This window comes from Myotis myotis, unplaced genomic scaffold (genome assembly GCF_014108235.1).
Source record: "Myotis myotis isolate mMyoMyo1 unplaced genomic scaffold, mMyoMyo1.p scaffold_m19_p_9, whole genome shotgun sequence".
NCBI classification, from domain to species: domain Eukaryota; kingdom Metazoa; phylum Chordata; class Mammalia; order Chiroptera; family Vespertilionidae; genus Myotis; species Myotis myotis.
Window position 1 is genome coordinate 4,912,552 of NW_023416401.1, and position 24,884 is coordinate 4,937,435.

Here is a 24,884-nt window from a genome sequence, read left to right on the forward strand (position 1 = left end):
CTCAATTGTCTCAGAGAAAAGCAATTAAAACAAACAAACAAACAAAAAACATAAAAAACAGAAGCCATACTCTAAGGCAGTGGTTCTCAACCCTCTGGCCCTTTAAATACTGTTCCTCATGTTGTGACCCAACCATAAAATTATTTTTGTTGCTACTTCGTAACTGAAATGTTGCTACTGTTATGAATCGTCATGTAAATATCTGATATGCAGGATGGTCATAGGCGACCCCTGTGAAAGGGTCGTTCGACTGCCAAAGGGGTCGTGACCCACAGATTGAGAACCGCTGCTCTAAGGGTTACAACAGAAAAAGCTTCATTTAACAAAGACTTGAACTCCCATTCAGAATGCCCGATAAGGGGTTAATTTCCAAAATATACAGGGAACTCAGACAATTTAACAAAAGAAAGGCAAACAATCCAATTAAAAAATGGGCAAAAGACCTAAATAAACACTTCTCCAAAGTGGACATACAAAAGGCCAAGAGACATGAAAAAATGCGCAAAGTCACTAATCATCCGAGAGATGCAAATCAAAACGACGATGAGATACCGTCTCACACCTGTCAGACTGGCTATCATCAATAAATCAACAAACGACAAGTGCTGGAGAGGATGCGGAGAAAAAGGAACCCTCGTGCACTGCTGGTGGGAATGCAGACTGGTGCAGCCACTGTGGAGAACAGTATGGAGTTTCCTCAAAAAGTTAAAAATGGAACTCCCATTTGACCCAGTGATCCCACTTCTAGGACTATATCCCATGAAACCAGAAACACCAATCAGAAAGGATATATGCACCCCTACGTTCATAGCAGCACAATTCACAATAGCTGATATTTGGAAACAGCCTAAGTGCCCATCAGCAGATGAGTGGATTAAAAAACTGTAGTACGGCCGAAACCGGTTTGGCTCAGTGGATAGAGCGTCGGCCTGCGGACTGAAGGGTCCCAGGTTCGATTCCGGTCAAGGGCATGTGCCTGGGTTGCGGGCATATCCCCAGTGGGAGATGTGCAGGAGGCAGCTGATCGATGTTTCTCTCTCATCGATGTTTCTAACTCTCTCTCTCTCTCCCTTCCTCTCTGTAAAAAATCAATAAAATATATTTTAAAAAAAAAACAACAACAAAAAAAACTGTAGTACAGCTACACAATGGAATTCTACGCTGCAGTAAAAAAAGAAAGAACTCTTACCATTTGCAACAGCATGGATGGATCTGGAGAGCATTATGCTAAGCAAAATAAGCCAATCACGGAAAGATATGTATCACATGATCTCACTCATATGTGGAATCTAATGAACAAAATAAACTGATGAGCAAAATAGATCCAGAGATATAGAAGCATGGAACAGACTTTCGAACCTCAGAGGGAAGGTGGGGGAGGGTGGGAGGAGATCAACCAAAGAACTTGTCTGCATACATGCATAACCCATGGGCACAGACAATAGGGTGGTGAAGGCCTGGGGTGGGGGGAGGGGCAGGCTAGAAGAGATCGATGGGGAAAAAAGGTGTATTACTTTCAACAACAAATATTTTTTTTAATTAAAAATAAATAAATAAAAAACCAATTTTAAAATATTAAAAAAAGAAGTGCCAGCTGAAGGTGAAACAGAAATAGTTCTTGCCCTCAAAGTCACCTCACCCCACTCAGGCGACTTTGATGTTTGAACACGATTGATTATAGTTTGTAACTTTGACCGACATAAATCAAAATTGATTTTAATGAGGTCAAAATTCTTTCTAAAAGGGAAATGTAGTGTCTCAGCGAGGGCCCTTTGGTTTAAGATTGCGTGCTCAGTCCAGCTAACTGGAATGGCCAAGGGTTCCGTTAAGGGTGTGTACAAACCTCACGGGACATGAAGGGCAGGGACACGCTGGGCTCCCCGGAGCTGGGCCTGGAGAGCCGGCAGTAGCTGAAGTCACGGCCTCTCTCCCTGTCTCTGGGCTGCTTGATTCTCCAGGTGAGTCCTTTCATCCTCTGCAGATTCTCTGCTCACTGAACCGTAAGGGAGGGAGCCTGGGTGTAGCTCCTCCCTGCCCCCAACCCCAGAAAGTAACCCCCTCAGTCCCCGGTCCCTCCACGTTCTGAGAATCTGGCCAGCTTTGTGGGCCCACTCCGTGCTCTCTCTGGCCGACCCCTGTGGCCAGGGAGGCCGGGGTGTGCGGGAAGGGCCACGGGCATGGCTGCCACCAGAGGGTGGTCATTACCTTCCCACGTCAACAATACAAAGTAAACTATGTAAAAAAAAAAAAAAAAAAAAAAGCTAAAACCGGTTTGGCTCGGTGGATAGAGCATCGGCCTGTGGACTGAAAGGTCCCAGGTTCGATTCCGGTCAAGGGCATGTACCTGGGCTGCGGGCACATCCCCGGTGGGAGTGTGCAGGAGGCGGCTAATTGATGTTTCTCTCTCAGCGATGTTTCTAACTCTCTATCTCTCTCCCTTCCTCTCTGTAAAAAATCAATAAAACATATTAAAAAAAAAAAAAAGCACAGTAAAAACATGCAAACACGGAATTAGGGACATTTACATGATTCAGCAAGAAAGTGACCACACAGGAACTGTTTCCCTTCTGCTTGCTGAAGTTCATCATTCGGGAATGAAGAACAAACGCACTAAACATCGGTTCTCTTTTGTCCAAACAATGTAAAATTTTGTTTAAAAATGGACATTAGGGTTCGTTTAAAATTTAATTTGAAACACTGACACGGTTCCAGTTGCTAACTCCTACCCGCCCACCCGCCCACCCCCACTCACACACCCCTACACACCTCCCCCACCAAGGCCGCCATTTGCATTCGTTTCTGGTTTGGCCTGCTAGTCACTCTTTTGTAAGAAAGCAGCAAATACACGTTTTTATTTCCACTTCTTTCGTTCACAAGAAGCAGCACGCTATATAGTGTGTGAACCTTATTTTCCCACAGGACAGCATTAGCCTGGAAACTAAGGGGAGCATGGAGTCCATGCCTCCTTCCGACATGGCCGTGGAGGGCTCCCCATAGTGTGGGGGTGAACAGAGCCTATTCAACCGGCTCCCCTGGACACACTCAGGAGCTTTCCATTTGTTGCCCCTGCAAACAAAGCCTCCATGAATAAGCGCGTGCCCATGTTGCTTCAGATCTGTAGAGACGTGTCTTTAGGGTAGAAGCCTAAGGAAGGATTTCTGGGACAGCGCATACCTGCTTGGGTCATCTTGTTGACTACGGCTCAATTCCTCCCTTTGTATGAGCACTTGAGCTGTGCAACCTCACCCAGAGGCACAGTGAAATTCTGGGGTTTACTTCGATGTAATTTTAACCTATATGTCTCTCATTGTGAGTGGAGCTGGTCATCTTTTATAAAGGACTCTTTGCCTCTTTTTAAAAATATATATTTTATTGATTTCAGAGAGGAAGGGAGAGAGATAGAAACATCAATGATGAGAGAGAATCAGCTGCCTCCCGCACACCCCCCATTGGGGATGGAGCCTGCAACCCCGAGCATGTGCCCTGACCAGGAATCAAACCGTGAACCTCCTGGTTCAGAGGTCAACGCTCAACCACTGAACTACATGCTGGTTGGGCTCTTTGCTTCTTTTTAAATTAAATGTTTCCATTTAAAGTAATGTAAACTCACGTGCTGTTGTAAGAAATAATTCAGAGTACCTTTCCCCAGCTCCCTCCCCAAGGTAACATCATACAATGTTATAGTGCGATGTCACACCCACCATAGGGACATCGATAGGCAGCATACAGCACGTTCCTTACCTTTCTTTTCACGGGACCTTTTTCATGTGGAAAACACAAACACAACAACGATGGAAAACCCAGATAACCCCAAAAAAGTTCCCAAGAGAAAATAATTACACCATCACACAAAGTCTTCAGAATATTATATTTCATAAAAGACAATGATAAAAAAGTACAAACATTTCCATGAACAGCAAAAAAAAAAAAAAAAAAAAAGAATACAAGAAATGACTAGCATTTAATTCAGTGCATTTTATGTAAAAGCCTTTCGGATCTTAATAAATAAGTGAATCTTAAGTACACTTTGTCTTTCTGATAACCACCACTATGGCCATTTTAGTTCTCTCAACTGGCAAACTTGCAAATACAAGGCAAGAAATCTTGAGTGCTAATGTGCAAAAAAGATACACAGAGAAATATAAGGAAGACAAGCAAACACCAAATAAAACAACACAAACTCTGCTTTCTCTCATATGTAGCCTGCAAAAAGAGGGAGAATATTGTATTGATTTTTCAATTTTGTTTTAAAGTGGATATTAATCTCTTGGCTGGAAAAGAAGTATAAGCTAGTTTCTAATACGTAATTTTGTATTTACATAATATTGTAAGTAAGGTTTTCTTACTGAACACCTTTTCACAAAATACTAACAAAAATTTAATATTTTAAAAAATATTTGTTTAACCTTAATTTTTGGCAAAATTTAAATGACTATCTTCATGATGACTTTGATATAATGTTACAGCAAATGTGAACACTTTTCCTTTTTCTACAAGTAGACCCATTAGCCCAGCCAGTGTTTCTCAGTGGTTTGGTTGAGCATCGACCTATGAACCAGGAGGTCACAGTTCAATTATCGGTCAGAGCACATGCCGGGTTGCAGGCTGGATGCCCAGTAGGGGGCGTGCAGGAGGCAGCTGATCAATGATCCTCTCACATCATTGATGTTTCTCTCCCTCTTCCTTCCTCTCTCTGAAATCAATAAAAATATACCTTAAGAAAATAGGCCCATTAATCACTGTTACTTTCTCTAGTTGAAGGCACTATATAACTTTCCCAGTTGTGCCAGAGGGACTTAAAATAACTCTTATGTCCACATATGTATGCTTCTTGATTTTGAGATTAAGAAATACAATGATCAAGCCGAAACCGGTTTGGCTCAGTGGATAGGGCGTCAGCCTGCGGACTGAGGGGTCCCGGGTTCGATTCCGGTCAAGGGCATGTACCTTGGTTGCGGGCACATCCCCTGTAGGGAGTGTGCAGGAGGCGGCTGATCGATGTTTCTCTCCCATCGATGTTTCTAACTCTCTATCTCTCTCCCTTCCTCTCTGTAAAAAATCAATAAAATATATTTAAAAAAAAAAAAAAGAAATACAATGATTAAGTTATCAGAGGGCGTCTTCATTTTAGAAAGGTTTATACTTGCCTGACTTGATTTGTTTAGAAATGAAGTGCTTTTTCTGGAGACATACCTAGCATCCCCCCTGACAGAGTAGGTAAGAACACATGTTCACTAATACATCCACCAAACAAAAAGATTTACAATATATTTGTTAGTCTTGTGGAATAGATTTATTTTCCGATAATAAAGATTAACTGGGCAAAACTCTGTCACTTTTATTGAAACATATAAATGATTTACAGGCAAAATCAATGTTAAGTCTGCAGTGAAAAAGCACAGTAAAAACAAACAAAAGACAAAAAGCAATCTAGTAAGATGTTTTTCACAGAACGACATGCCATACTCAAAACTGAAAAAAGCAAAATATTCATGGCCCACAGCTAAAACAAAAATTACTATTAGACTTAATCCAAAAAAATAAGGCAGATGCTAGAACTGAGTTCTCTTGAAATTATAAAATGTATATCAAAATAAAATGATTCCCAAATTTGGGCAGCTCCACATTAAAAAAATATATGATTTCCTAATAAGACTCTGAAACAGTCCTAATTACCCCAACTAAAATATTTTTAATTATTTTATGGATTAATTATGTTCCTATGCCCCAATTATCTTGTTAGTGATCAACAAATGGTAACTTCCTAATTTACTTTCTTCCATTTCATTGAATTAAACAACTACATTGACTACAAGAGACAGCAAATGAACAGATAGACAAATTAAGAATACATTTACTTTCAGCAGTTTGATTATTCACTATTTTCAGTACAAGCAAAAAAAAAAAAATTAGAGACAAATATTTTGGAAATATTTCTAAGAAAAAAATGTGGGAAAACTCTGTTTTGTATCATAACAGAGAGCTATCTGTTTTCTAAAAGTACAAGAAATTCACTTATTTTGTGATATGGTTAGTGACCATTTGTGTTACCAATATTGCCATAGAAAACGCGAACTTTCAAAAGTTAAACTTACAACCTGAGATAAATACCATTTAGGTGAACAATCTATGAGTCAACTGTTATCCACACATCTCTCAAATACAGATTTCTATTGTTCGTCATCGTTGTTAAAGATTCACTGTATAGATAAACAATTTTTTTGTTTTAAATTTTAAATTTGTGAAACTACCTTAAGATATTTAACGAATCTTTGGTTAACAATAATTGATAATTTTCAAAGTAAAAATACTGTTTGGTTTTGCCATAAAAACTTCATCCAAACTTAAGATAAAGTAATATACTTAATGTCAGGTAATAAGACCTGTTTTCTGAGATGTGCCTTATAACATCAACATATTTAGATAGCCGATTATGTGTTAGAATATAGTTCTATTAAATTATGCTTTCAGTGAGGAAATTTTAATAATGAACACCAGAGATGTAATTTCTTAAAAGTAAAAAAAAAAAAATACAGTTTGAATGAAATTGGGCAAGATTAAAAAGAATCCCTTCCAAACTTGAATTCTATGAGTCTGAGAATTAAACTTAAAATTTATTTTCTACCTACTAAGCATTTATCTTCATAAAAATATAACATTTCATTTCTTATCTAATAGTATAATTCATTTGTATATTATAGGTACTATTGGGTTTTCCATATAACACATTCTTTTAAAAATTTGTTTTGATTTTTTTTAAACTAAAAAAATTTTTGGCTCCTCTGAACTGGAAATAATAAAAGTGCTATTCGCTATGAACCAAAACAAACAAACAAAAAAGTGTACAAACACACACAACATTGGGAACACTTTTTGAGGCACAAAATCCCTGACACTTAACACCAGAGGTACATGGAAAGCATTTAACATGAGGAGGTCCTGGATCTCATGTCACACCATAACTTTTAAGATTTTTTCTTGGCATTAGTCATGCAATATGCATAAACATTACGGTTGTGATTTAGCAAAATCTGATGAGACTGCAAGCAAGGAAAAAACAGCCAATCCTGGCAGGAAGAAAAGCAGCTTAAGCCGTTTCTTCTACCCTCAGGGCCCTAGGAAAGCTGACTTCTCCCCACACAGAGGCTGAAGGTCTAAAGCTCAAAACTAGTATAACAGCTTACTGTAGTCACTGGCTGTCAATTATTGACAGTGCCTTCATGTCACACAAGGGTTAGCCTTTGTTCAGTCTCATAAATGTACACTGTTTGTTCCATGCAAATAAAAAATGTTTATAAAAGCCCGATAAAGGCATAAGCCATTACATGCAAAACTGCAACGCACCTTATTGTTCAACAATTTCAACACATCAGTGTACATCCCCTATGTACAAAATAGGTCTCCGCAGAAATAAAGCATTCTCTTGAGTTAAATTATAGATTTCCATATAAAAATGTCTTTTTTTGCAGGGCGCTCTTAACCCCCAGTCTTGGCGATGGCACCTGGTCTCTGGAGCGCTCGCTGGGGGGGTGGGGGTGGGGGGGTCTCGGGATGGGAGGAAGGAGGCTGCTGTAGGCAACCCCACACGGTGGTCACCGAGACCGCCGGCTCCGCTGCATAACGGGCCGGGACACGTCCATCCACTGGCCTCCTTCAAGAGCGCACCCTGGGTTATGGTCAGCGTCGCAGTCTAGGTTGCCATGACAGTGACTTCTTCAATAGTCCTGGATTGGAGCCAACTCCGGCGTGAGGTTCACGGAGATGTTCGTATACAGCCTGTCCACCAGGACGGCGGGCACGTAGATTAGGTTGTTCAGCCCGTCGATGTACTGGCGCTCCTTCGAATACCTCAGCAGCTTGTATCTAGGGTGTTGGGGAGAAAAAAGGAAAAGTAACAGAAACGTGTCCAAAAGAATGAAAACCGACGGGGAACATGCTCAAGGTCATCCTTATGAATGAAAGCACTTAATGCTCTAGACCCGTGGTGGGCAAACTGCGGCTCGCGAGCCACAGGCGGCTCTTCGGCCCCTTGAGTGTGGCTCTTCCTAAGCCTTAGAAGTGCCCTAATGAAGTGAATAACAATGTACCTACCTATCTAGTTTAAGGTTAAAAAATTTGGCTCTCAAAAGAAATTTCAATCGTCGTACTGTTGGTATTTGGCTCTGTGGACTGATGAGTTTGCCGACCCCTGCTCTATACAATTGCTGGTTCTCCAACGTAATGAAGCACCTCTCTGCACCATCATTCTCGGTGAGCATTAGTATGAGGCTTAAAATGCCACCTGAAAAAATGACTGCACCCTTAGACCTAGACACCCGTAAGGGGAAAATGTGTTGTGTTTTTGGCTAAGAAAATCCCTTTTTAGTATAACTAGTTAACTGGGCTCTTTAATAGAACATAAATATACGTGTGTGTGCGGATATATGTCTCTCTCTTCAAAACAAGCACAAAAATGCTTCACTTCTACATAAAAAATGACATCGACAGAAAACGCCCTTGGGGAGGTTTTTTGGGTGCAACATGTATTTTAAAGCTTTCACACATTGAATAATTCTGGAACGTGGTCTCTGAAGATGATATTCAACTTACCGTCCTAAAAACTGGACTTCACCCCGATGATGGTGAGGAATGGATTTGTATTTTCCCAAGTCTCCCTCGGGCCTCGTTACATTATACCCAGCATGGTGAACCCTGCAACACCACACATGCAAATGAAACAGAGAGAGCATCTGGCACAAACACTGCTGATCTGAGTTCCATTTAAAATGCAAAAGAATGCTCGAATGGGGTGCTGTCCATAATTTCAGAAGGCCCTCTTGCTCGGGGGTTGGGGGGGGGGGGGGACGGACACAAAGCAGATTTAGGAATCTCAAAACTTCTCCATCCCAAAGCATCCTTTCTTGGGAATGCAAAGTACAAGTTACCTATATGAAGGACAGTGAGAGGAACTCTGCTACTAAACTGCGTACAGCCACGTACCTGTTCCAAAGGTCATCGTCTTCTCCTCCCCACCCCCAGAAGGCGTTAGGAAAGCCGTTGATCTTCCTAAACTGCGCCACGGTCAGTCCACTTACACCACCAAAGAACTCTTTATACGGAAGACTAAAAACAAAGCAGAGCAGAGCACCCTAAAAATAAAACCAGGACCGGGCGCCGCATGAAATCAAGCCTTCAGTCTTCGGGGTGCCTTGTGAAACAGACCGCTGCTTCCCAAATGAATGATGCTGCTGCTTAAATCATATTCTGGGAAACAGAAAGTAGCCCCAGATACAAAACACTTCTACATTCTAGTGAAACACACACACCTGAATGTGTTTGTTATGGAAAACACGTGTGGGAATTGACATTCGGTATTTAGAATTGTTACTTTATAATACTCAAAACCCGGTGTTCAAAAATTATTTTTACAGCAAAGTGAACTTAATTAAATCCACCAATAGCTGTCGATGGGAGGTTAGATGTTGCTAAGCTAGTAAAATTTTCTAAATTAATAAAATGTAACTCTAAACGCATTATTTATTATATAGACCAGGACACATGTATATTCGTAAAGACAAGTCTAGTATTTAATTTTAAGATGACAAGCTGCCTATACCTATAATATATCTGTTTGGATTACAGCCCCAAATACTCATTAATATTTACAAACACATTTATTTTTAATGCACTAATATTTAGAGAAATTACTTTGTATTAAGATATAACTGACACATAACATGGCATTACTTTTGGGTGTTTAACAGATATATGTATATATTGTGAAATAATTATCAAAATAAGTCTAGTTAACATCACCGTAGATAGATAGAAAATTCTTTCTTTTCTTGTGATGAGGATCTACTCTCTTAGGAACTTTCAGATACTCAATAGAGTATTGTTAACTCTAGTCCCCATGCTGTCCGCTACATCCCCAAACTGATTCATCTCAGAACTGGAGCTTGGACCTTTGACCCCTTTCACCCACTTCACCGCCCACCCTACCCCCTACCTACCCCCCACCCTCCCGCAACCTCTAGCAACCACCATTCTGTTCCCTGTATCTATGAATTCGGTTTCTTTAGATTCCACATATAAGTAAAGTTAGACAGTACTTGTCTTTCTCTGACAAATAGCTATATTCTTAAACTTGGATTTTCCTTTCCTTACCTTTCCCTAACTCACAGTGCAAGGACTTGGTCTAACTAAGTTATTCATTTCCATGGAGACTGGATTTCTGAGACTGAGGTAGCACCCCTAGACGTGTGGACCTGAATCATCATTCTGGCCCCAAATGTGCGACTGGGCGCACATGCTGGAGCCATAAAAGGGCCGGGCAGAAAGCACACCGTGCCTGGCCTCTGAAAACCAAGCTGAAGGCAATCTGGCCGGAACCACAGCACAGAGGCCTCAGAGAAAGGGAGAAAGACTTCACTCTGTTGTTGAAGAAACTCTTGCCCCGTTCCCCGTGGGGAGCAGTGCTGTCTGCCGGCTGGGACGATGGAGCGGGCAGCAGAGAAAGCAAGCGTGGCTCCAGTGTGGGCCAAAGGCACCCCAGACAGCGACAGCAACAAGTACCCCGAAGACAACCAGGGCGTCCCAGGTGACCTCAGGGGGCTCACAGGTGGGAGTTAGGATTCTCAGAAGAACACTGGGCGGGGTTCAAGAGGCTCAATAAGCACGTAGGGTACATGTGTCTCCCGCACCAGTTGGATCATCCTCGCCCAGGCGAGTGGTCTGGGGGAATCCTGAGATCCGTGGATAGGTTAGGTGTGTGTGTGTGTGTGTGTGTGTGTGTGTGTGTAGGTGTGTTTATTGACATGTCTGAATTGGCAAGCACTTTAATTCCATTAATTGTTCTGCTTAAGTGGAAACAACCAACTGGACTATACCCAGAATGGGTAAAGACTAGATGAAATGAAGGCACAATAGACTGAAGAATGGAAAACGGAAGTTCAGCAAGCGAAAGTCCAGTTGGGTTTATCTTATACTGTCCACAGGGGGAGACACCAATTGAGGCCTCAGCTCTCTGGCCGGAGCCCTCTGAGTGTGGGCATCCTTCTGGGCACAGGGGCTGCCTCCGGCTGCGTCCAGGGCTGAAGGCCGCACTACCTGCCAGTCCCCGACCGGCCTCTACCTCCCTGAGCTGGCATTCCCGCTTCTATCCAATCTTCCAAGATGCCTACCACCCTAGGATTAGTCTAGGAGGTAGATATGAATATTTTATTCATGAGAAATTAGTATTTTCAAGTAAAAAAGAGATCATTCAGAATTCTTAGTGTCTATGACCTGTATGAAATTCTTCAGTGAAAACCAATCACACTGGATCCAATCTGACTCTAGCAGGCTGACCCAAATGGTTCCAGAAGTGCTGAGCACCAGATCCGGAACCTGAATGACCCTCCCAGGTAATGCCTGACTTGGAGTTGAGACTCTGTGGTGTTAGGGAAAGGCTGTCTTATCATTACAACCAGCGAAACGAGCAAAAGCCATTCTTTTCCTGTTTCAGTGCCGTTTCTCCTGGTTGGGTCACTGCCTCTCCCCAGTGATGGCGAACCTATGACACGCGTCTCAGAGGTGACACGCAAACTCATTTTTTTGGTTGGTTTTTCTTTGTTAAATGGCATTGAAATATATAAAATAAATATCAAAAATATAAGTCTTTGTTTTACTATGGTTGCAAATATCAAAAAATTTCTATATGTGACACGGCACCAGAGTTAAGTTAGGGTTTTTCAAAATGCTGACACGCCGAGCTCAAAAGGTTCGCCATCACTGCTCTACTCTGTAGTCGGGCAGCAGGCAAGCCTGTCATACAGGAATCGCCTCCCCTGTTCCGGTGGTTTTCTCTCCTCTCCACTTCCACGAGCCAACGAAAATCGTGGGGTGTCTTTCCCAGAGTAGACTGGCATGCTTTAATGTCAATGTAAGTTGCCGTCACGCATCCCACTGAATGGGAGAACGTGTTCACCAATGATACATCTGCTAAGGGCTTAATATCCAAAATTTCTAAAGAATTCATATAACTCAACACCAAAAACACACACACAATCCAATTAAAAAATGGGCAAAGGACCTGAATAGACACTTCTCCAAAGAGGACATACAGAAAGGCCAAGAGACATATGAAAAGATGCTAATCATCAAAAAATGTAAATTAAAACCACAATGAGGTATCACCTCACACCTGTCAGAATGGCTGCCATCAATAAATCAACAAATGCTGGTGAGGATGTGGAGAAGAGGGGACCCTCGTGCACTGCTGGTGGGAATGCAGACTGGTGCAGCCACTGTGGAGAACAGTATGGAGTTTCCTCAAAAAATTAAAAATGGAACTCCCATTTGACCCACTTCTGGGTTTACATTCAAAGAAACCCAAAACACTAATTCAAAAGAATATATTCACACCTCTGTTCATTGCAGCATTATTGACAAATGCTAAGATATGGAAACAACCCAAGTGTCCAAAACATACAAGTGTATAATAAAGTTGCGGTCCATATACACAACAAAACATCCCTCAGCCATAGAAAAGCACAAAGTCTCACAATCTGCGACAGCATGGATGGGCCTAGAAGGCATGATGCTAAGAGAAATCAGTCAGTCAGAGCAAGACAACCACGGTGTGACTTCCCTTACCTGTGGAATCTAAGCAACAATCTAAACAAACAGATAAAACAGAAGCAAAGTCACAGATCCAGAGAACAGGCCGATGGTGGCCAGAGGGGAGGGGGATCCGCAGGACTGGGTGAGAAAGGTGAAGGGACTGAGAAGTACAAACTGGTAGTTACAAATAGTTGTGGGATGTACAGTGCAGCACAGGGAATACGGCCCATAATATTGCAGTAACTATAAATGGTGCCAGGTGGGGACTGGAACTACCAGGGGGACCACTTAGTAAAGTAGCTGATTGTCTAACTACGACGCTGTACACCTGACACTAATAGAATACAGAATAATGTTGACTGTAAACTGTAATTGAAAAAAATATAGAAGTTACTGTCACAGCTCCAATGACTGTCTGCATTTCAAGGCATTTCCGGTTTTTTAATTATTAAAAGCTGAGGTTCCACAGCTTAGAAAGAAGAGAGGACGCTCCCTGTGCTGAGACGTCCCTGGAGAAGGGGTCGCAGACGGAGGCAGCAGGGGCTCACCCACACGGCAGGCCCAGCGTGGCGACCACATAGCGGCCCCATGGACGCGCCCTGTTCCTCCAGTGAACGGGGAAGCCCACGTGCAGGGCACAGGTAACGGCCCACCCCTGCAGCTCGGTGTGAAAGCCAGAGGGTACACCCACACTTGCTCGGCCGTGGAAGCCGGCTCCTGCCCCTCCCCACCGACGTCCGCAGGAGGGAGAAGCTGATGGGCACGCGACTCTAACCCGGGCTCCCTGTGCGGACGGACGGGCTGGGCTCGGCACAGTCCCAGAGGCGGACATGCATGACGATAGCGTGCCGGAGACGGGATTCTGCAGGAACGCCACCGGCATCCGGGAGACGGCACGGTACTTACATGTACATGTATTTGTCCAGCTTCGCTGCAAAATGCCGAGGCATCTCTCCGCAGCCGTAGTAGTTGCGGTCGTTTTCGGGCAGGTGGTCCACGTCGTGGAAGATCACGCAGTCCCACGCCCGGTCCCGCGTGGCCTCCCGGAAGCCCACGTTGAAGAGCATGGCGCGGTTGAAGGGCTGCGAGCCGGTCTGCACGGGAGAGACACGGAAAGGCCACGCGGGCCGGGTCGCCTGGCTTTTCTCCCCAGTTTCCTAACGCGGTGCCTCATGGCCAGATAATGAACACATGGGAATCAGCAGCTACAACAGTACACACTCCAGGGTTTTCAACACCCATTGAAACTTACGGGCGTTATTTCATGTTCTGGTAAATTACAAGACAATGTCATTATCTAGCCCACTGGTGAGCAGCACATTCACAGGATGACAGCATCCCTGCTGCCGCTGCCCGTCAAATACCAGGATGTAGATTACTTAGGAGTTTCTGTTGCTCACATCTGTTCTTTTCTTAGATGTCTTCTATTCCCCCCAGAATCTCCATTTTTTATATTTTTACGCTCCCTTTTGTTCGATCGATTTTGTCTCCACAAGTTAACCCGGTAACTGCGGGCGGGGGGTGGGGGTGGCGGGGAGGGAGGAGTGCTGCACGGAGGCGCTGAAAAGCCGAGGGCAACGGCCGCCTCTGTGTGTGAGGCTGGGGCAAACCACTCACCTCAAACACACACCGCACATACACCACGCGTGTGCGTGAGCAAACCCCTACACTGAACCAAAGCCGCACCCGCTCTCGGCTGCTGTGTGCTACACGCCCAGGCTCAGCCAGGGGTGAGGCCCTTGCACAGGACAAACCCGGCAGCACTGTTCCCTGGTCTCCACTGTTCACGCCGCACACCCCACTCCCCAGCAGATAATGTCGCTTCGAAAGCCATGTCGCCCACACCCAACCACTGCTCACTCCTCCCACCGCAGCCACGTCAGCATCCTTCCTACCCGGACAACCGCACGGCTTCCTAATTGTTCTCCTTTAGCCTGGTCCCCTCCGTCTATACTCTGCACAGTCAGCGTATTAACGCAACAGTAGGATCATGCATTCCTCTCCTCGAAACCCTAAGTCTCCCCATCGCGTGTGGAATAGTCCAGGTCCTCCCTGGGAGGGTTAAGTGCTTCATTCCCTGCTCCTCACCCCCTCTCTGGTTTCCTCCCTGACATTCCCTCCCACTCATCCCTCCAGCAAGACCGACCCTGTCGCCCAGGCACTCCGCACGTCTCCTGCCAATGCCCATCCCCCAACATCAGCACAGCTCCTTGCTTTACACCACTCAGGGCTGCTCCAACCTCACCTCCGCCGAGAGGCCTTCCCTGAATGCTCTGCTGAGGCGGGTGCCAGCGGTCCATCTGACTCCTGACTTCCAGAAACGTGTCCAAACCTCCCCACTATTCCATTGCTTTGTCCTTGCGGTTCAATACCTTTTACCAAGTGTTTTCTTTCATTCTCATGTTGGAGGTTGGAAAGGAGAAGGGTGAATGTGTGTGCAATCTTCCACATTTAACGAGGAGCTCTGGGCTTCCATTTTAGCGCTTCTGGGCACCGGCCCAGCAGGAAAATTACTCCTGTTTCACATGTGGTAACGATGCTGCATGCTGTCAAGTACACCAGCCTGAATTAACATCGATCGAGGCTGAGGTTCCGACTGAAGAGCTTTGTGAACTATGGATCTCGGTTGCTTTGCAAGGATGCCTTTGTCGTGCATGTGAAATGACTTAGTGATGCTGGGCTCTGGGGAGAATGCACCTTCCGAAATGCAGAAGCAGACACTCACCTCCCAACACACTGTGGAGACTGAACTGTGAAAAGGAAGCTGGCAGCTGGGAAAGCTGACCTGGAAGCGCACAACTATGGCTATCGTGGAAGTAGCTAAATTTTTTACTTGTGATCCAGTTTTAGAAAATCAATTTTCATAGGAGAGATTGTTACTTAAAACTGTACCTATGCACAATGCACTATATGATCATCAGCTGCACAGGGAACAAGCTTTCGGGGTGATGTGCATACAGAGACGCAAACATTCTGTTAAAAACCGAGGACTTCCAGAGAAATAAATAGAGGCAAGAGGCTAAGAGCAAGAAATTAAAAAAGAAAAAAAAAAGAGTAAATGATTTCCTAGAATCAACCACACAGGAGCTGGCAGAACACACTCTATGACAATCTGAGGAATAGAGTGTGAGTACTGTCTGCCTCCAAAAACCAGCATCTAATAACGTAAAACAGGTCACTTCCTGTCTACTGATATATAAGGAAATACATTTTTAGTCAGGCTTAGTGTGAGTAAAAGAGAAATGGAAAAATTGGGATAAAATAAGTTCATCAATGTCAAAACCAGAAGTATCCAAATGATATGTATTTGACACACAAACAGAATGTACAGTTTCCGCAATGCTGTGTAGAAATCAGAGGTGAAATTCAGCAGGCGCCCCAATGTTCGGGAGCCGGGGTGGGGGAACGACCAGAAAGAAATCAAAGGTGACATTTTAAGTGTAAAACTAGGTAATTACAGAAGCAGGAAGAAAGTACAAGTATGGAAAAGATCTCAAAAGGCTTCGAATAAGACAAAAGGAATCCTAGATAATAAAAGGCCAGAGGTATCACCACCAAAACGACCAAAGACCAGACCGCCACGGCCCCTTGTGGGCTGGCCCCGCCCCCAAGCAAGTGGTTAGGGGCAATCAGGCAGGCAGGCAGAGTGGTTAGGGGTGATCAGGTAAGCAGACCAGCGGTTAGGGGCAATCAGGTAGGCAGACGGCCCCTCTCAGGCCAGGCCTAGGGACCCTACCAGAGGGCTCCCAGATTGTGAGAGGGTGCAGGCCGGGCTGAGGGACACCCCTGACCTGAGTGCACGAATTTTCATGCACCGGACCTCTAGTTGTGTATATAAAATACTGAGGCAAGATAAACATTTAGAGAGAGAAAAATTAGCTGGTAATACAAAGAAGAGAGAAACAAATATTTAGTTTAATAGGTATGATATGAGTAAAAAATGCTAGGAGTACATCAACTGATAATTGGATTAACAAAATGTAGTGTATGTGCCACTACCAGTTCACTCCAAAATTCAATGAAATCCAAATATAAAACCAAGCATTCTAGTTACCTGGTTAACCTGAAGCTAAATATTTTTAATCCAACCACATCTAAGAGTGTATGACGTTCTAGTAGACATGGTTACCATTTTGAAAAATATCCTCACCTGTTCGATGACATAAAAGGCAAATTCCAGCCGCTGTTTCTGGAGCATCGGAATCAGATGCAAGAAGAAAATTGGCAGGTGTTCGTGGCGATTACGGAAAGGGATGAGCACTGCCACCTTTAGAGCAAAAGAGTCACACGTGAACAACAGAGCAGCAGCGCCGGAGGCAAAACTAAGCCCTGACCCTCACAAACTAACAACGGTGTTAGAGCCACACCCTTATGAGTCTTCTCACCAGGGACCTAGCAGTGAGCAAAAGCAGGCATGGCCCTTGCCTTCGCCTCCTTGACCTCGGGAACCTGGGGCGGAGTGCGTGGGCTCTGAGGGCCGTTCTAAGGCCTGTGGTCGTTAGCCTATGAGCGCCAGGAGAAGGCGTGGGAAGACTGGAAAAGCCTGGTAAGGTCAGATATGGTGATGGCAGAGACTTGGTGATAGAAAGAGTAGATTATAGAAAGCCAAAAGTGGACTGGGAGATGGTTTGGAAATCTTCGCAACAGTTGAGACAAGAGGTGAGGACAGCTTGACCTGAGAGGCGGTTGGAGAAGAAGAGAGGTGCATGTTGTTTTGAAACATTTAAAAAGGTCGACAGACAGGATTTGTTTATGGATGAGGTGTGTGAAGTGAGGGAGAGGGATATGTCAAGAGTAACTTCTAGCCCGGCCCGTGTGGCTCAGTGGCTGAGTTTCAACCTATGAACCAGGAGGTCATGGTTCAATTCCCAGTCAGGGCACATGCCCGGGTTGCAGGCTTGATCCCCAGTAGAGGGGGTATGCAGGAGGCAACCAATCAATGATTCTCTCTCATCATTGATGTTTCTATCTGTCTCACCCTCTCCCATTCTCTCTCTGAAATCAATAAAAATATATTTTACAAAAAAGTGACTTCTAGGTTTTAAAGCAGATCATAAATAATAACCTTATGTGTTTAAATTGAAGTTAAGAGAGATTCCACTTAAGTATCTATTATCCTACACGTGGCTTATCGGGCCTAGAGGTATTTTTAAGCAATATAAGAGATGTGTCCTGGGATATACATGAAGTTTTATCATTACATTAACATTTTTCATTTAATCAAAATGCACAATTAAATTTTGCTACATTTTATTTTTTTTCAGTGGTAAGATAATATTCAGGTTAAAATAAAATTACGTTTAAAATGCTTAACAAAAAGATCATGTAAGCACAGAAAACAGAAAAATTTGTCCTTAAGTCCCCCCCACCCCCAAAAAAGAAAAAAATATAATGTACATGGAAATTAAAATGGTTTCTCAGCAGGTCAAATTTTTGTCTAACAGTAAAAAACCCATTTATTGGAACTATCAAAATCAAGACTAGAAAACACCATCTATATAAAATGTGTTAATATAACATAAGAATATGTGAATAATTATCAATCATCACAACTCAAATACTCTATTTTCTGGATCCAAATTTTGTCATACAAGCCAAGTCACCCTATAACTCAGTTTACCCTTGAAACAGCTAAAATGTTTTCTAAATATTACTTTCTTAGCAATTTCTGAGCTAAACTGGCTTGAGCATAATTGTAAATTTTCTAATAAAATCTGAAATTAAGATAACTTTTCTATACATTATAAATTCTAAAATCATTACATTTTCAAAGAACATAACAGTCAAACTATATCTAATCAAAATTTGTGTCGCTCTACATTCTGGATTTTTAAACACAATCTAAATTGGCTATGATAAAAAATTATTGAAGAACATTAAATCTGGGATTTACTAGAATTTCACACCCAAATTTCACTAACAAATAAATAAATGTAAATACTGGGAGTGCTAGGTTTAGGACCTAATCCTACCTGTAAAATCAGGGCATAGCATTAGATACAGCCAATAAAAATAAAAAAAATAGTAACATTCATTTGTGTATATTATGTTACCAGGATCATAAATGAGAGAAATTTTAAAATTCTTAAAATGGTTTTACTTAGAGCGAACAGGAGATGATTTCGTCAAATTAAAGATATCTAACCCAGAAACTCCACCACTACTTTTCCCTTCACGCTGATGGGAGAGCAGAGAACGGCTGTGACGAGGCTGATGTTTTCATGTTTACTTTGTCTTACCCAGTGTTTGCTAAGCGGTAGGAACTGAAGAGGGCCTGGGACCCTGCCAGCCCCAGCTTGGATCCCACTCCCTTTTGGTTTGCCCTTAAGGTACCTCCTGGCTTATGAATTTGAGCCACAAAACTGCCAGAGCAACCCCCATCCACATCCCTTCCTCCCCGCTCCCCCGCCACACACACACACACACACACACACACACACACACACACACACACACACGGGCTACTGCTGTGCTGGGCTCTCCCTGCTGACCGGGCTCTGCCCAGTGGGCCACAGTGTCCATTACTAGTGTATCCTAGCAACCCCCAAACCAGTACAACTCCCAGGGCAGGGCAGGGACCCTGGGTGACTCTTAGGAGAGGAAACTGCTATGAAAAGATCAAAGAGAGAAAGGAACGAGACAGTGAGTGCAGGCCCTACCACAGCCTTCTCTGACGCGCACCAGGGTGAGACTTGTACTGAAACGAGGCAGCTGGTCCCGGTGCTGAACGAGCCACAGGCTGGCGTCGATGGGCTATAAGAGCCGTTCAGGTGAGTTACAGATACAAGGGAAGAGGCTATGAACTGCTAGTAGCTCCAGAGTCCATATCATTTCAATACAATCAGGCTGAGTGCTGAGTTAAACATATAAGAATAAACAACGGTAAAGTCACAGCTCCGTAATGCAGCCATTTCTTCAAGGAGGCATTTAAAAGATCAAGAGCTGTTTCTGTCTTTGATCTTATAAGGAAACTGAGAATGTCCTCCGTGTCCCGGCAAATTCAAAGAAGCAAAACCGTTGTCTTAATAGCAAGGAAATGTCCACATTTGAATGAGACAGTTAGGAGAAATTCTGAATGGTGTGCCTAAAGCAACGTTTTTGTTCAAATCAAGCTGAACAGAATCTTAACGTTTCCCTCGGCCCGTCCCTTCCCGCGGCTGTGGACTGACGTTCCCGATGGCTGACCATTTATTGCCTGGGACAAGACCTCCGGGTGCTGTGGTCAGTTATCTCCAGCGCTCACAGCCTTGGTTTCGGGACGCTCCTCCCTGGCTGTGCCCTGATCTGCTGCTGAGCCCGGCCTGCGGACGCCTCTCCAGCGGCAACAGAGACATCTGGCCGTTACCCCCTGCCAACACCCTTCATCATCTCGTGCAGCTCCACACCCCTCTCGTTCAAGCACAATTACCCCATCAGTCCCTCCCACTGAAACCACGGACCTTACTGCCTCTGTACCTCTTTTTCCTCCCTGCCTGTTTTCTCCTGTCGCACCAGCAAGAGATCCATGCCTAGGCGTCCCTACCTGTTTGCGTCCTACTTTTGAACTCCCAGCAACCCAGCTGCGGTGCCCCTAGAGGACACGGCTCCACACCTGCCCCTGCGAGGCGCTAGCCTCCTGCCCCTCACCGCCCTCCCCTTCCTTCCCCCCCCCCACCCACCCCGACTCATTCAGGTCCATCGCATCCCAGTGCCTCCAGGAGCTCCTCACACAGGAGGCACTTGATAGGAAACACAGCTCGAGTCCCTTCCCACACCAGAACCGGCCTGTCTGGGGACTGAGGGGTGCAGTCTCCGTTAGCACCAAACCCCGGGTGGCTCTGAGGCAGGTGGCGAGGACCCATCGAGGAGCTGGGACGGGCAAGGGGCCCAGGCCTCTGTGGAGATAACAGCTCCGGCAGCTGCCAGGCCCTCCAGCCTGCAGGGTTTAGGCCAGGCCGCCCGGCCTCCCCCTGACCCTGCGTGGAAAGGCAGTGTCCCAGGCTCGAATGGGGCACTGTTGAACGTAAGTGGCAGGGAGGAGGGCCGCTTAGTTAACTAACTATGGCAAGGACAGGCCACCCCTGAGTGAGCCCTGAACTTCCTCTCACGCCTTTAGCTGACACCTCGGAACCAGAGACTGTATTCTCAGCAGGATCTGTGCAAAGCTGAACTAAAAGCAGCATTGCCACGCAGCTCCTAAATAAATGAGCTGATTTTCAGATCCCTCAGTTAGCTTGCTCCTAGGAACTCCACTTTCCGTACTGCTGTCCACTGGTTCGTGTGGACAGCACTGACAGCCTACTGAAATCTCTAAGTCAAAACTCCCTATGTGCGTCTATAGGGTGTCCCAAAATTCACGCAAGATTTGAATTTTGCGTGAGCATTAACAACAACAACAAAAAATAAAAGTCTAATTTTACTTGGTTTATTGAATCAGATTCTAATATCTATTGCCCTTTGATTTCAATCCCTTCAATTTGATAAGCATTACCAAGTACCAATGATGGCCCAGGAGCAGGCACAATGAAGACCAATGAAGACCACGGCTTTGCGTATGTGCCAGCAAAGCTGTAGAGGCCATTTACCCGATGTGCTATTCCATACATAACCCTATGCTGTATACTTTATGAATCAATAAAAAATTTATAATTTTTAATTATAAACCTGTGTTTTCTATCCAAATTACTTCTTGTGTGAATTTTGGGACACCCTATACCTGTCTGCTGGAAAGTGAGAAGAAAACAAGCCATAACATTTAAAGTCCAGTGTCTGAGAGGCAGCTCTGGAGAACAGACAGGAATGCTTCGTTTCCCTAATCCCAAATCACCCTCTGCGATGGCACACAGCGCACTCCCGAGGGCCGCCCCGAGCCCACAGGAGTGTATGTGTGAGGACCCCTCCCTGCTAACCCACAGCCTGCGACTGAGGGGCCCGCCTTCATCGCATCCAACATACACCGTCATCACCCAAGTCAGATAAACAATGTATCTGACCAGCACGTGTTTAAAAAGTGGGAGTTATAGAAATTGGGCCACATTATATATACAAATGGGAGGAAAGTCAATCAGGAAATATGGAAAGATTCATTTATTAACCAAATCTGATCTGGAAAATAGCAGAGGACAGTTAGTAAAATAGAATGTTTCCCCAACATTTGTACTGGAATTCCTTTAGGCAGCCTCCCAACTGAACGCGGCATTTATTTGTCACATAAACTCAGTGCAACGAAGCTGGTTTTGGTGTTTGCCGTATACGGGTGGGGAAAAGTAGGTTATACGGCTGTAATACTAACAACACAAGAATTCGTAATAATACAAGAACAAACCCTGTTTCGCAGACTCACAACTGTAAACCTACTTTTGCCCACCCCGGGTATGACAACATGCTCCAAGTTTGGGAGCGCAGATATAGAAGAGACACATTCCCCAAACACGAAGAGCTCAAGGCCAATTAAGGAAAGGATTTTTATCATAAGCTTAACAGCACAGACTTCTCCCTCCCAGCAGTGATACTGTTCTTGTACACCAGAAAAACCCACAAACATTCCAGCAGAATACTAAGATTTCAAAAGAGAAGTTGGAAACCACTCCCAGATTAAGGTGACCTCACAGTCCTTTAGGACATAACCTGTGATTTAATCATATGTAGTTTTCAGTTGACTTGCGTCAGTACCACTTCCTCTTCAACCATAAAAACATCGCCTGGCTGTGCATTTAACCAATTTCATAGTTGTGAGAGCAAATCGAGGCTAAACCAGGGTTTTCTATTACCGTGCTTTTAGCAGCAGAGGCAGGCTCTTCCCCTTACAGTTTTTCAAAAAAAAACATTAAGTAGAATTCCAACATAACAAAGAGATAAAAAGTTGGTACTCTGGCTCAGGCGGCGTGGCTCAGTGATTGAACGACGACCTATGAACCAGGCGGTCACAGTTCAATCCCCAGTCAGGGCATATGCCTGGGTTGTAGGCTCAATCCCCAGTGTGGGGCATGCAGGAGGCGGCTGATCAATGATTCTCTCTCATCGTTTATGTTTCTCCCTCTCTCTCTCTCTCTCCTTCTCCCTTCCTCCCTGAAATCAATAAAAACATATCTGAAAAGGAAGTCTGTGCTCTGCCTTCTGAAACAGGTGAAGAGCCCAGCGCTCTCCTTTCTGTCTCACAGGGACCTCTGAGTGGCCTCTTTAGAATTCTGGGCTCAGAGGAACAGAGCCTGAAAACCCCAATGTTGGACCCAAGCGGAAACCAGGACGTTACTACCCTCCCCATGCGCTGGCACCGGCTCCCGGACCTGGAGGGGCCGTTCCTCAGGTGTCAGCAAGCACTAGGGACAGGTGCAGGAGGCAGAGCAATCACGGCCTCTCCTCCAGACAGAACAGAACTGCTACGGGATCTCTATGACTGGTGATAACACGTGAGCATACACTTTACATGTGAAGACTGGTGATAACACATGAGCATACACTTTACATGTGAAGATACAGTTACAGTCTTCCTGAGGAACAATATTAAATGGAATTTGAACTATGAATATCTATGCATCCTATATAATAAAACCCTAATATGCAAATCGACCGAACGGCGGAACAACCAGTTGCTATGACGCGCACTGACCACCAGGAGGCAGGTGCTCAATGCAGGAGCTGCCCCCAGCACACAGGCCCCAGGCCAGCCAAGGCGAGTGCCAGAGGGCCCCCTGCGCCCCGCCATCACCCCGCCAGTCATCCCACAGATGGGTCTGATCGCCAGCCAGGCCTAAGGACCCTACCTGTGCACGAATTTCACCAGGCCTCTAGTTAAATATGAAAGTGTTGATTTCTTTAATCCATCCCGACCTAAAGCTAATTCACTGTATATTCTCAATCAAGCACACGTCTCCTCGGAGGCACAGCAGTGTCGCCCTGCTCACGAGCAAATGTGCCTCACCTTCCACCTGGGCTTGCAGTCCTTCGGTCTCCAGTGTCCTCCGGGCTCAATGTCCACATCCTTGGAGAAGAGTTGATGAATTTCATCAAAACTGACTTCACTTACGTTGACATTGAGAAATCCCCCTGGAAGGTCAAGAACAGGAAGAATGGTTTTAATACTTTTTTTTGCCTCAAAGATGAAGTAAGACAAGCCAGCACTCTGTAGGGTGAGTGGCATAACTCAGCTGCCACAGCAGTACGGTTCGTTCCTGTTATCACCACATAATTGTCAGCATCACCCCCTTTCCATTTTAGTTTGCATGACAAATTATATGGTCACTCTATCATTACCTTTAGTAAGTCAACCTAAAAAAAACAACATATGTAACCTTTTGGTTTTGAGTAATGAGTATTTTCATAGCCTTTGGGAAATGTTTGCATGTCATTTCAACTTTGCACATCATTGCAGTTTAACAGCTATTGAAGTTATTTAAACATTATGTTTAATTTCAACACAGTCGACAGAGGGGACACAACAGCACAGCACCAAAGAGGTAATGAATTCAGCAGTCAGCCTGACCAGAAGCTGTCGATGGGAGACATTATTTCACTTCTCCGTGCCTCGGTTTCCCCGTGGGTAAATGGCGATGGTAATGCCTGCCTCCCAAAGGGGTTGTACCCATCAGACCAATGGTTCTCAACCTGTGGGTCGTGACCCCTTTGGTGGTCGAACGACCCTTTCACAGGGGTCGCCTAAGACCATCCTGCATATCAGATATTTACATGACGATTCATAACAGTAGCAACATTACAGTTATGAAGTAGCCACGAAAATAATTTTATGGTTGAGTCACAACATGAGGAACTGTATTTATAGGGCCAGAAGGTTGAGAACCACTGCATTAGATGAAATAGAGTGTGAAGGACCGAGCAGAGTGTTAGCACAAAGATACACACTCACAAATATGTCAGCTACTATTACTGTCATTTTTAAGAGAGAAAGTCTGCAAGCCCAAGTCTGAAAATTTTTTAAACGATTTTTTATTTTTGGAAAGAAAGGAAGGGAGAGGAAGAGAGAGAAACATCAGTGTGAGAGCAAAACCCTGATCGCTGTCTCCTACAGGGGACCGAGCCCACCACCGGCATGTGCCCTGACCAGGAGTCAAACAGGCAACCTTTCGGTGCATGGGACGGTGCCCAACCAACTGAGCCACACTGGCCAGTGTGTAATGGTGCAAATTTATTTTTTTAATATGTTTTTATTTATTTTAGAGAGAGAAGAAGGGAGAGGGAGGGAGAGATAGAAACATCAGCCTGCTGCCTCCAGCATGCCCCCAACCGGGGATTGAGCCTGCAACCCTGCCCTGACCAGGTATTGAACCAGCGACACTCAACCACTGAGCCACACCGGCTAGACTGCA

At 44.6% G+C, this 24,884-nt stretch overlaps 1 protein-coding gene across 3 annotated transcripts in view; it reads right to left on the bottom strand.

Annotated features, from left to right (window-relative positions):
• Positions 1–5,313: 5,313 nt before the first annotated feature.
• Positions 5,314–24,884, bottom strand: part of B4GALT6 (beta-1,4-galactosyltransferase 6) — a 54,056-nt gene continuing 34,485 nt past the window's right edge. For 2 of the 3 annotated variants that reach the window (XM_036323182.1, XM_036323181.1), the window contains 6 exons: positions 23,483–23,607; positions 16,733–16,849; positions 13,489–13,676; positions 8,980–9,102; positions 8,590–8,691; positions 5,314–7,863 (listed from right to left, as the gene is read on the bottom strand). In XM_036323182.1, the coding sequence (XP_036179075.1) occupies positions 7,716–7,863; positions 8,590–8,691; positions 8,980–9,102; positions 13,489–13,676; positions 16,733–16,849; positions 23,483–23,607 (803 nt within the window). In that variant the 3' untranslated portion in view covers positions 5,314–7,715. The remainder of the gene's footprint in view (positions 7,864–8,589; positions 8,692–8,979; positions 9,103–13,488; positions 13,677–16,732; positions 16,850–23,482; positions 23,608–24,884) is intronic. The other variant, XM_036323180.1, reaches the window with a different exon arrangement.